General features: G+C 34.3%; 2 protein-coding genes across 2 annotated transcripts; one reads left to right on the top strand and one right to left on the bottom strand.

Moving 5' to 3' along the window:
- Nucleotides 1-1493: 1493 nt before the first annotated feature.
- LOC130648492 (zinc finger MYM-type protein 1-like) lies at nt 1494-2642 on the bottom strand. The gene has a single exon (XM_057454544.1). The coding sequence runs from the start codon at nt 2640-2642 to the stop codon at nt 1494-1496; it is 1149 nt and encodes a 382-aa protein (XP_057310527.1).
- Nucleotides 2643-5698: 3056 nt separating this feature from the next.
- On the top strand, nt 5699-12255 carry LOC130649553 (zinc metalloproteinase nas-15-like). Its single transcript, XM_057455850.1, has 6 exons — nt 5699-5856; nt 6837-6980; nt 10304-10421; nt 11327-11427; nt 11784-11855; nt 11991-12255. Exons 1-6 carry the CDS (start codon nt 5781-5783, stop codon nt 12218-12220), a joined length of 741 nt encoding a protein of 246 aa, XP_057311833.1. The 5' UTR covers nt 5699-5780; the 3' UTR covers nt 12221-12255.
- Nucleotides 12256-12282: the final 27 nt, after the last annotated feature.

The raw sequence follows: 12282 nt of genomic DNA, 5'->3' as shown, positions 1-12282 counted from the left end.
TTTCTACGTGCACAGTCTTTTACCAACTATCTTAATCACTAAATAAACGAAACATTCGAAACTGGAATTCGATAAATTCTAAACTTGTGATTCGAATGGTCTGGGATATAAATAAAGCAAACTTCTTTTCTGACCTTTTATAAGTAAAATAACTGAAAAAAAACTAAAAATAGATCTAAATATCTAGCATTGATAAATTAGAAAATAACTGTATGCATTGTCGGGTTCTTTCTAATTTTTTTTTTCTTCAGAAAATTACCTACCCCCCCCCCCCCACAATTAATGATTTTTGTAAGTCGATGTAATAATATTTTTTGTTCCAAATCGAAAGTTCTTTTCAATAGTTTAATTAGTTTTCGAATTTACCAGCTTTCGTTTTCTGAAAAATTTGGAAATCCACCATTTTTAAAAATGGCGCATATCTCATTTTCTACAAATGCTATCGATGGGGCTTTTTTTTCTGGTAATCTACATATAAAATGGAGTAAGTGTGCCAAGTTTCAGCTCTATATCATTTTTTTCCAGGTCAAAACACTTAACGACTGGACTAGTAGGATTTCATTGTACTTTTTCATTAAACTCAACATGTGCTAACTTTCAAAACCTGGTGTAAATATCAAGTCGCTAAAAACAATGGCAAGAGTAAATTGGTTAACAAACCTGATAGATCTTCTATTCTTATTGGTATCGTTTGATGTTTCACCGCTATAAATATAGCTTTAGTGTTTTAAGTATGAGTTATCACTTGGAAAAAAAATTATTACCTACATGTATTCAAATTTATTATGACATTTTCCTTGTGTTATTTTTTTTATCAGAACATCTTAAAAGACAACTGGATGCTTCATTTAATTTGCTGCACTTAAAATAAAACTTAAAATAAAAAATGATTATGCGCAATAAAGTGTATGGAAGTGATTTTGTGCAAGCAAAACAAAACAAAATAGTCTCAAAGTTTTTCTCTGTTAACCTACTTTTGCATGTTGTTAAATTCCTGAAAATTATTTTTTCTACAGTGATGTTGTTCTCCTGGAATTTATCGCCCGAACCTCTCGATAAATTTTAATCAACAGCGCCCGCGACGCGATTTGTAAAGTGGTCGGGCCACATAATATAGTAACTAGGAGGCGGCACCTTGGTTGGCGCCGACGGGCCGAGAAAATTTTTACTATAAAGACCCTTCAGATTGGCTAAAACAAGCATCTTTAGCTATAAGCTACAGCAGAAATGTATGTTAAAATAAACTCTTTGCAGAGGAATAATTATTTTTTCTCACAGAATATCAATAAAAATCTATTTTACATTTTTCATAAAAAGTAATAAAAACGTTACAAATCGCTTTCTGTAAAAATACCAAAAACATTTTGCCTAGATGGATGAGCCCTTACAAACTCATTGGCAATATCTATTAAAGAAATCGTATCTAAGATTTCCTTGTGTACGTTCAACAATGACAAATCGTTGAACCTTTTTTGATTCATGCTAGAACGTATTCAGGTTTTCAACCGTCTCATCGTAGAAAATAATCGTTCCGGAGTAGCGGATGTAGCTCCCATTGTTAGTCGTATGATGATGACGACATTTTTTATCAATTTTCGTTTTTCGGTTGATAACGACTGTACAACATCTACAACATCGCTGAAGTTGACAGGACTGGATTCACGAAAGATAGTTGGTAGCAACTCCAATTCACACAACAACGATTGATCGTCAAAGTCATCACAGAAACTTGCATTAACGGTCTTCATATCTTCTTCGGCTGGCGTTTTACTTATTGACTTCAACAACAGTTGTTCCACTTCTGTAAATACTTTGAAGGCAGGTTGCTCAAACCTCTCTTTGATGGCGCTGACAATTACGTCAATTGCTTCGAAATAGATGGCCTTATAGTGGGCATGAGCAGTTTCTGGATAGTAGGCTTCTCCAGTGCTGCTTGGATTTCCTTCCACAAATTCCAAGATGTCGTACTTTGGTCTTTTGCGTTTTCTTGGCGCTGTTGGCGAAGAAACGAAATCCATCGAACTTGCTGACTTGGTGACTGTCTCGTAGAATATATCAAAGTCTCTCTCGTTTCTCATGCCTTGCATCGTCTTGTTCGTAAGTTCAGCCAATTCTTTACCGCTGATTGTTGACATTTTTTCTTTCTGAAGTGTTATGGACAGATTATCTGTGTGAGCATAAAGCTTGCGTCCTAGATTCAGACCAAAATAGAATGAAAATGACTCCATCTGCTTTTTACACCCATTAATCCTCGACTTCGTTTCAGCGTCTAGCTTCTCATTTAAACTCTCGTTCCACAACGCCATCAGTGGTTCGTAGTTTTCGATGATCTTCTTGAAACAGTTCGCCCGAATTGTCCACCTTGTTGTACTCAGCTTATCCAGCTTTCCTGCATGTTTATCAGTTCCTAGGGTTCCTTCAACATTTGCAGTCAGCTTACCCAGCATGTTCTCCCGTTTCGGTGAATACTTCACTAAAACACAAATTTCACCGGCAGTTCCCATTGTATCTCGGAGGATCTGACACTCTTTAGTCATCGATTTGACAGCAAGGCTTAAGGAATGTCCTTGGCAATGGGTCGCGATGGCTTTTGGCTGCTCCTCTTTGATAATGGCAGAAACACCTGAACGTTTTCCCATCATGTTGCTTGCCCCGTCATAGGTTTGGCCTCGACAATCAGATAGGTTCAATGAGCACCTCAGCAAAATATCTTTGATGGCCTTGAAGATAGTTGCGCTTCGAGTATTGTCAACTTTATAAAATCCAAGAAATCTTCATTCACATTTAAATCGTCATTCGCTGATCGTACACAAAACGAAAGTTGTTCGACATTACTTACATCAGTGCCTTCATCTGCCATCATAGAATAAAACCTGCGCTCTCGAACGGTATCTAACTTTTTCCGCAATACTTGAGAAGCCATCAAATTCAAGAGTTCATTTTGCACATCATGGTGATTGTACTTATGTCCAATTTTTCCATTGATATGATCCATTACGCTTGAATCTCTACTTCCGAGGAGATAAAGAAGTTGGGTGAAGTTGTCATTGTTATCGTCTCCTTGAAGAGCAATGCCTTGTCGGCCAAGGTAGCGTAAACATCTAATGACATCAAGGAGGTACTTTCGTTCAACCTGTCTCTGGTCGGTGAGAATGTTGTCCATCAACTCGCCAACGTCTGCACAGTGTGGTAGAACCAAGTGGTACGAGGAAGCGGTTTTGTGGCATGATGAGCTTTGATGACCTCGGAAACTATCAAGAGCATTCTTCCAATTTGAAAATCCTTTTGAGGTGAAGCCTGTGTCCTTGTTTGTTTGATCCTTCAAGTTTCCACGCTTTTCTTGCGTATGGCAATAGAAACACACCACAGCATGTGCGCTAAAACAATAAAAAAGATATTTAGTTGGATGCATTATCAAAAAAATAAATTTAATGATTGAAATGATAGTCCGTTTAATTTATAATATGAAAAAATAAAAAGACGCTTACTTTTCAGCATAGTGTAACCAAGGAAAATCTTTAGTCCAATGTGCTTGGAAGCTTCGTTCTCTGGTGCCATATTTTTTCTTAGGAAATGGATAAGTAGCAGGAGGATGGAAAGGTTTATCGGTAGTTATTTCAATTTTTGTCTCTGATACTTCGTTTACATTTTGTACGTTGATGGATGTTTGATTTGTAGTAGTTTTGTTAGTATCATCTTTAGAATTTTAAAATACTTTGTCAACTTATTTTGATTCATTTTTATGCAGAAAATAATCTCGTGTGTTTTTAAATACTCAGTTGCGTGTTTTCACTTTTTCACAATCAATGCGCAATGTAATGTCTTCATATTTCTTAGTAATGGAAAAGGTGAAAAAGAAAAGTTTTGCCTTTGTTATAGTTCAATTGTTTATTTTAATTATACAGAAAGACCGTTAATGTAATGCTATTTTATTTGGAACAAGAACTCTCAAATCAGAATGTTCTAGCTAAAAAAAATTATTACTTTGCAAAAAAGTGGTCGGGCCACGGCCCGGGTGGCCCGCCCGTCGCCGCGGGCCCTGATCACCCTAGGAAAGACTAAGAAGTGAGTGAATCTTCACAAGTCTTGTTAAGCTATGTACGCCGTATGACGCCATAAATAAAGAAAATATGTACGAACCGAGTTGGCTTTTGTTCGAGAAAGGCGGCGAATGGTTATGTAATTACCGCTTTTGAAGGAAAAATAGTGAACATAAAAAATAAAAAAAATGTTTAAGCTTGATAAGAAATGAAACAATTTTTTTATAAAAATAAACAATTTTTTTACAGGTAAACCATAACGTACAACCATGGAAAGTGTTTACATTACTACAATTTGTCGGGCGTAATAGGCTTTTCAGAAAACCTTATCGCAACTTTAGTTAAAATAGAGACACTGGCAACATCTTGCCGTTGCTTTATTCTGAAACAATCACTCAGCAATTCTATTTTGCAAAATAAGTTTTTGTAAAATTTGCGAAATTGTCATTGCAAATAAAAACGCATCCTACAGCCTGTCGTTACAACATTAATTGCGGTTAAAAAATAAACCATCACAGGTTAATCGATACTGTTTTCTCACTGGCTGAATAAACCTTAGACTTTTGCCAAAGTTTATTTTTCCGTAAAAGGTGTAGCTACCTAATTGCATTTACCATAAGAATGATTAGTTGAACACGTTATTGAAACCAAATGTATTTGATTCCAGCCATTACTCGATTGATGGAATCTGTGATATTCAAACACGATTTTAAAATTAGAGAAATTAAATAAGAAAGTTTTTTTCTTTAGAATTTTTTTTGCAATTATATTGTACATGATTATTATTTGAGAATGTTAGCTTGTAAACCAAATGATTTTCTTTCGTAACTCATGATAACACGTTGGTTTGCTTTTTTTTCGCGTGACAAGTATTAAAATGATTTTCGTGACCATTTAACATTTCTAGTTCCAATTTTTTCTTATTTGTAAGGTATAAACGCAGTTTTTAAATTTGATATTATAAATTAAGAATTTATTTTAGTTCTAATTCTTTTAATCACCCATTAAGTAACCTTATTGTTTATATGAAATTTACAGTCCCAAAGGGCCACTCCCGAGTTTTTACTATGCAACTTTACTTCAAAGACAAGTGAGTGGAAGAAAAAATAAAACTTAACTGAGACCTGTTTTTAATTTTGTTGGTCTTAGTTTGCTTTAAATTTCGTAGAATTTAAGTTTAAAAATTTTTTTATTAATTCAGATTAATGAATAACGCATTGAACATCATTATAATCAGTGCAACTTTATACAATATAAACCACTGCAAGAAGTCACATTTTTGCGCTCAACTTCACAACGTTTTGCGCTTCCCCGTCATATAATAATAAGTATATTTGATTAATGAAGTTTCGAATAATGTTGAAATTACCAGTACAGATGAAATGACATCATGCAACCATGATACAGCATCACATCTGAATTGGTTTTGCACTTAACAGGTTTATACAAAAGTTTAAAATAGAATATGACATATCTGGGTGTAACCAAGGAGGGTGTAACAACCACACGTCGAGTCTCCAAGCTGAAAGATTTATTTAGACAAAACTTTTCTTAAGCCTGTTTTAATAAAATAATCAAGAAGTGCCGTATTTTCTTTGTCTGAATAAACATTAATAACGTGAAGTTAGTAAAGCTGGACAACTATTTGACGTTAAGTCAAAACTCGTGTGTTATTTTGTATATCTATATGTTTTGTAAAATGTTAAACACATAAATATCATTGAAGCGACACTCAAAAGTATGGCAGCCATGATGCTTGTCGTGATTTTTGCTTGCATTTTGGTGACATCAGGAGAATGGGTAAAAGAAATGGAAAGTAAGTAAAATACAGTTTCTTGTAGAAATTTATGAACTTGGGATTGAAGGAAATATAAAACATGTTGAACTATATGCTTTGAATGGTTAAATACTTCCACCATTCTTGGAAAGGCAATGATGATATACAGGATATTCATTTAAAAATATATGTATTTTTTCCATAACTTAAATAAGATTTCAAGTCCCTTTAAAAAAATACTTTTTAAAGTTTAACTTGTTTTTTAGTCTTACCATAAACTATGTGAACTTGCCATTAAAACACCATCAAATTTTGATAATTTTGACAATCTAGTCGACCATACTAAGTGCGTGATATTACTTTCCAATATGCCGGCGTAAATTCCGTTTATCAACGCATTATCCCACAACGTGCGCGTGCGTTACACAATAGACCATGCAGTCGAAATGCAACAGTGCGACCCTGCCAGGAGCCGAACCTGGAATGCCCTGATTCGTAGCCAGATGCCTTATCCATTGTGCCACATGATTTATGATTTCGCCCCATCGTTATTTCCGCTTGCACATTCGTTTCACTTACGGCAAAATTCCTCGTGTTTGTAGCCATGAAAGAAAAGGACTTCTGTGGGTTAATTTTTTTACTGTGGTCTAATAAAAAAGTCGAAACGCAGTGCCCAATATATGAATTGCTTCTAATAGCCGGAAACAGGCCGTGTCGTCGATGTAAGCCGATCTACACAACGCAAACCGAAGAACGCTTTATGAAAATCCTAACGCAAACCGAAGAACGCTTTATGAAAATCCTAACACGAGCGCGGAAGAAGCCCTTTACCGAAAAAGCTACTTCAGTACTCGTTTGTTTGCTTTAAAGCTAATTTCTGAAATAAAATGCTTTTCGCGTTATTTTTAAAAAAACTGATGATAGTAAAGTTAAAACTTTTCCAGACTTTTTTCGTACGCCTTTATGACAATAAATTGACAGGTGTTGTTTAAAATAATCTGTGTATTGGTATTTTATAGACGATGGGTTTTATGAAGGCGACATTGAGTTGGACCCTGGTCAAAAGCTGATTTTGGAACATGGGAAAAACATTTTTGCAACGAATGGAAGAGGACATTGGCCACATGGAAAACCGATACCCTATGTCATTGACAGGTCAATAGGTAAGTATTTTTAACGTTAGCTGTGACGCAAGAAATGAAATATAGATATATGAGTATACTTCAAATATGTTTTATGGTCACTTTCTACTTTATAAGACGCCTACTTGCGTAACACGACCAGCGACCGCTATTCTTTATCCCCAATGCAAGATAATACCTGTCTAAAAAAACATATTTTGTCTTTTTCAAAAAACAATAACAGAAAACAAACATGCATCACTTTCAGCATTAATATTACAGCTAGCATTATTATAGCTTGCATAACTTGCTCAATTTTAAATAGTTTCTTGCATTTTACAAGTTGTGGTGAAAAAGACTAAAAGGAAAAAATAACACGACCACCTGCCTAAGACAATCAGTTTCCAGAGCGGCTTTTTTATATACGTTTAACTGTATATATGATTTTTTGTAACAGCTTGAAAAATTATTTTTAAGTAAGATTTATGGAACGCCAATACTGCCTTATGCTACTTTCTTATTATGCGAGTTTTTAACAATATGATACTTTAACATTATATTATGATAGTTTTGCATTATGATACTTAGAAGTTATTATACTTTGTTAGTTCCCAGTCCCAGGATGATCGTTAAAAATTGCTGACAAAAACATGTGTAGAGTGCTACAAAAACTACAAATATGGCAGTGAATCCCCAATGAAATTACCAGAAACAAAGAAGTATGACATTTCAAAGAACATTCTGGAGAATCTGATTGAAGAGGGTTTTACTGTTTATGAAATACCTGCTATCCTGTGTGTTTCAAAGAGACGATATATCGTCGTATGGTAGAGTTTCATCTCTCAAAAAATAGTTTTTCAGAGATAACTGATGAAGAACTTTATTGTATTATTTCAAATCTGGTCTCAGAATTTCCATTCCATTTCCAGCTATTGACAGGAAGAGGTTTACATGTACCAAGATTTTGGCTTAGAGACATTATCCATCGTAGGAAAAAAGGTCGACTTAAAAGAAGAACCTACAATGTGACCGCCTCAAACAACCTTTGGCATGTAGATACCAATCATAAATTAGTGAAATGGTATTTCAACGTTTTTGGGGCTATCGATGGCTTTAGCAGACTTCCTGTAACTTTAGAATGTATTAGCGATAACAAAGCGGAGTCGTTTTTTTCATCTTTTTTGAAAGGTGTTGAGAAATAATGATTACCAAGTAGAGTACGGTCTGATCAAGGCCGGGAAAATTTTTTAATTGCAGACTTTATGATACAGAAACGTGGTGTCAGAAGGGAAACTATTATTACTGGAAAAAGTACACATAATCAACGTATGAAGCGGCTTTGGCGGAATGTTTTTGATGGAGTGCATGAAATATTTTCTTACATGGAAGGAAATGATGTTTTGGATCCTCTGAATCCAATTGATATTTCAGCTCTTCACTACGTTTTCTTACCTCTAAATAATGAAAAATTAGACGCATGGAGGAACGCTTGGTCAAAACACCAAATGTGCACTATCAAAACTTCACCAATACGGTTATGGGTATCAGGACAATTGTCCCGTAGTTGTTGACATTGGAGAAGAGCAAATGGCAATATATGAGTGAAAGTTTACTTGAGCGAGGGCCCTAATGATTATTGTCCTATTTACGAGGCACATATTGACAAAGTCTTGTCAGATTCATTGAAGATCTGAACAATATTTTTGAATTACCTCGTCAAATATTGAACCTCTAATGTAATCGACAAGTTCTGCAAATTTTTTATCTCTTCAAATGCTGTTGTTAGCAAATCTTGCCTGTTGATCAAGATAAAATTTGTGGTGCCTTCAAAACAGTTAGTAACATTATTAATTTCTAAAGGACGACCTTGGACTAATACAAGCTGAATAACTTTGAGTATATCAATAGGCGAAGACAAATCTTAACACTTTTATGTCAATAAATTTATTTCACAGTCGATATCAATAGTTCTGATAACTTCTTCATTGACACTCAGGTTTGAAACATATTCGAAGTTAAATACTAAGTTGCTTGCTGCACCAGGGTCAATATTCGTATCTTTTTCTATAGTTTCACTGTCCTCAATTTCTATGTTATTGAATGGTTGTTCATTAAGGTTATTATTATTTTCAAACACACTTAGTAGATCGACACCATCCAAGCTATCATCATCACCTAAGGGTTGTGTTGTGTTTTTACAAACCAGTACATGATCTTTCAGACAATTTATCAAACTCCATGCATCTTTCCATTATAGAATAATTGTGACCTGTGGCTGAAAGGGGTGATTTCAAGGGCAAAACAGACAAGATCTTTTGGATAGGTCTGGTGTATATTTTACCTTAAACAACAACAGTTTTTTAATGTATGTATGTGCCGATATAAGTTCTTTCAAAGGCTGGAGAAGTCTGCAGTTTGGTACACATTTCATGTACTCAAAACTTTCACAATCTTTCAACTTGGGAAATCCAACCGTTTCATCTGTCCAGCACTTTTTCATCAGAAATTACTTTTGCATAACCATCCTTATCCATATCAAGATTCAAATTAAATTGTATTTTATTACATCCCAGCCCTACATTCTGTAAAACCAATTTTTGTGTAGGTGTTGGCACTTTTGTGCTTTTAGGGTCTGATAAGCATACAAATCGAGCACTCCATATTTGATTTTTTTAACTGAAGTATCCCTGTTACTTGATTTTTTTTTTCCGTGAGTTCTTCGAGATTCAAAAAAAGCATAGACCTTTCATCTCTCCTTTGGCTTACCAGAGCATGCGTATACTCAGCTGTTGAAGCTGTTGAAGATGATGTTGATGAAGAGCTTTTGTATCTCCTAGCAGCTTCCTTCAGGTGAATTTGGTCCCCAACAGTTGATACTCCAACTCTAGCAAGATCTTTATTGCTTGAATAAATGATGACATTTACATCAATTTTCTCTGCATTGAAAGTGTCAATGCAATGAGATAGACCAAGCCTGGAAAGTATTTCCTGTACTGCTGTAGCTGTCATCTTGAAAATGTGTACAAGTGTTCCCGCGTTAGGGTTGGGGACTTAGGGACCAGGGCAAAGGGGCGCATAGGACGGCAGTTTCGCACGCTGCGCGCTCAAATGAACAATATCATAATGCCAAACTATCAAAATATAATGTTAAAGTATCATAATATAATTCCAAAGTATGATAATATAACGGTAAAGTATCATATTGTTAAAAACTGACATAACAAGAAAGTAGCATAAGGCAGTATTGACGTTCCATAAAGATTTGTCTGTGTCGGACGATATAATGACCAGTATTCGTAGTTTTCTTTACTATTTTTTTAATCCCTTTGTACTTCCTTTTTTTATTATTGACTTTTCTTTGATAGGTTTCCTTGGAAGGCGTGCTATAAAAAGTGCAATTGGACAATATCATAAACACACATGCATACGATTTCATCCGCACAATGGAGAACGTGCTTACATTAAATTTTATAAGGGAAAAGGGTGAGTATGATTGAGTGAAGGATATAAGACAACGCTACCTTATAGGAAAGGCAAACAAATACTATAATAACAAATAAATAACTATATATCACAACTAAGGCTCTATATATCTATATTTTCGTAAGAACACATCATTTTAATGGCTATGTAGGGTGAAATAAGTAGATTTTGGATGCACTTACCATTAAAGATCAAAAATAAAATCTTTGACTCAAGTTAACCAAGAAAATTTTACATGCTATAGTAGCTAGTAACAGTATATGAAACTTAGAAATATCTATCATTTTAAATTTTTATTACTCTACGAATATTTTTAAAATATAAAAACATTCTTATTCTTTTTTCAAAAGGTTTTTTTTCTTATAACAGGTAATTACCTAAAATTTATAGAGGCGAAAAAAGGTTTTTAAACGAATGTATTTGTGAAGATCAAAAGTTTGAAAGTCGTAAAAATCTAAATAAAGGTAATTTCACTTCACCTGTTTACAATTATATTGCTAAATACAAGCACCAAGTAATCAAGATTTGGTTGGAGAAATTAAATTGACGCCATTTTCGAGTATCTTTAAAGTTATTTTATCTCAAAAAGTTTTGGAGATGTGCAAACGAAAGGTATCTGGGATACAAGTAAAGATTGCGGAAATAAAGCGCGATTAATGAAGAGCGCAAAATGCGAAGGGATTGATACATCGTATCTAATCCTAACTAGAAAAAATAAAAGTGTAACAACAGTAAAATAATACTAAATGTGTACAATATAATATAACATGAAGACATGTGCATTATGAAAAAGTTTTGTTCAACAGATCTTGAGGAAAGAAAGAAGGGGGATAAAAAATAGCAGTTCTCTAAAGTTTATTTTGCAGCGACAATTCCTATACCGAATATATTATCGGAAACTTTAGATGCCATTCTCCAATTGGATACAGAGGTGTGAACAGTATCTCACTTGGATCTGGTTGTCAGTCAACTGGAATTATTATTCATGAGATTGGACATTCTCTTGGTAAGGGACCTTATTCAAAATCACGTCGAAATGTTTAAGGAGCAATAAAATTTGTTTTACATAGAAATTTTATTCAATATTCTTCCTTACACTTGCGATATGACTTATGTTTAAGAAGCAAGGCTAAGTTGAAAGTCATATTGTACTTTTGTCGATCATCTAAAATTAAAAAGGTTGTCGTTGCATGTCAATTTTTTAACATTGACATAAGTGTAACACGTCCACACTGGATCAAAAAAAATGTCTTGAAAGAAACAAGAAGATGGTCTTGACATTTTTTTGCATAGTAGTGCTGCAGTATTGCAATAGATCTGCCTCTGTTATAAAGAAATGAATGAAATGTTTTAATATTGCAGGGATTTTCCACGAGCAAAGTCGACCAGATAGAGATAGATATGTGAAGATTCTATGGAACAACATCATAAATGGTGAGCCCATATTTACGTTACAACAAGAATAAACTGTCGATACTATTTATTAAATTTTTTACATGCAATGAAGCATATAAGTCAATGAGCTTACCGGATTATCAGACCTGAAATGCATCTTCTTAAACATTTTAGGCAAGAGTGGAAATTTCAGAAAGCAAGGCTCAAACATTAATAGCTATGGAACACCATACGATTATAACAGCATAATGCATTATGGAGCGAAAACATTCGGCAAAGGATTTTTATTTAAAAGTACCACCATCGAAACTTTAAACAAGAAATATCAAAATGTAATTGGTCAACGTAAGGGGTTCAGTCCAATCGACATTAAGCAAATTAATGCAATGTATGGTTGCTCATAGTAATGATAATGCATCAAAGAAATGTTAATCTTCTAGACGGTTTGCTTTTTTTGTTCTGTCCT

The sequence above is a fragment of the Hydractinia symbiolongicarpus genome, chromosome 7 (assembly GCF_029227915.1).
Source record: "Hydractinia symbiolongicarpus strain clone_291-10 chromosome 7, HSymV2.1, whole genome shotgun sequence".
NCBI lineage: Eukaryota > Metazoa > Cnidaria > Hydrozoa > Anthoathecata > Hydractiniidae > Hydractinia > Hydractinia symbiolongicarpus.
The sequence above is the reverse complement of the archived record's forward strand: the minus strand, read 5'-3'. Positions and strand labels throughout refer to the sequence as shown.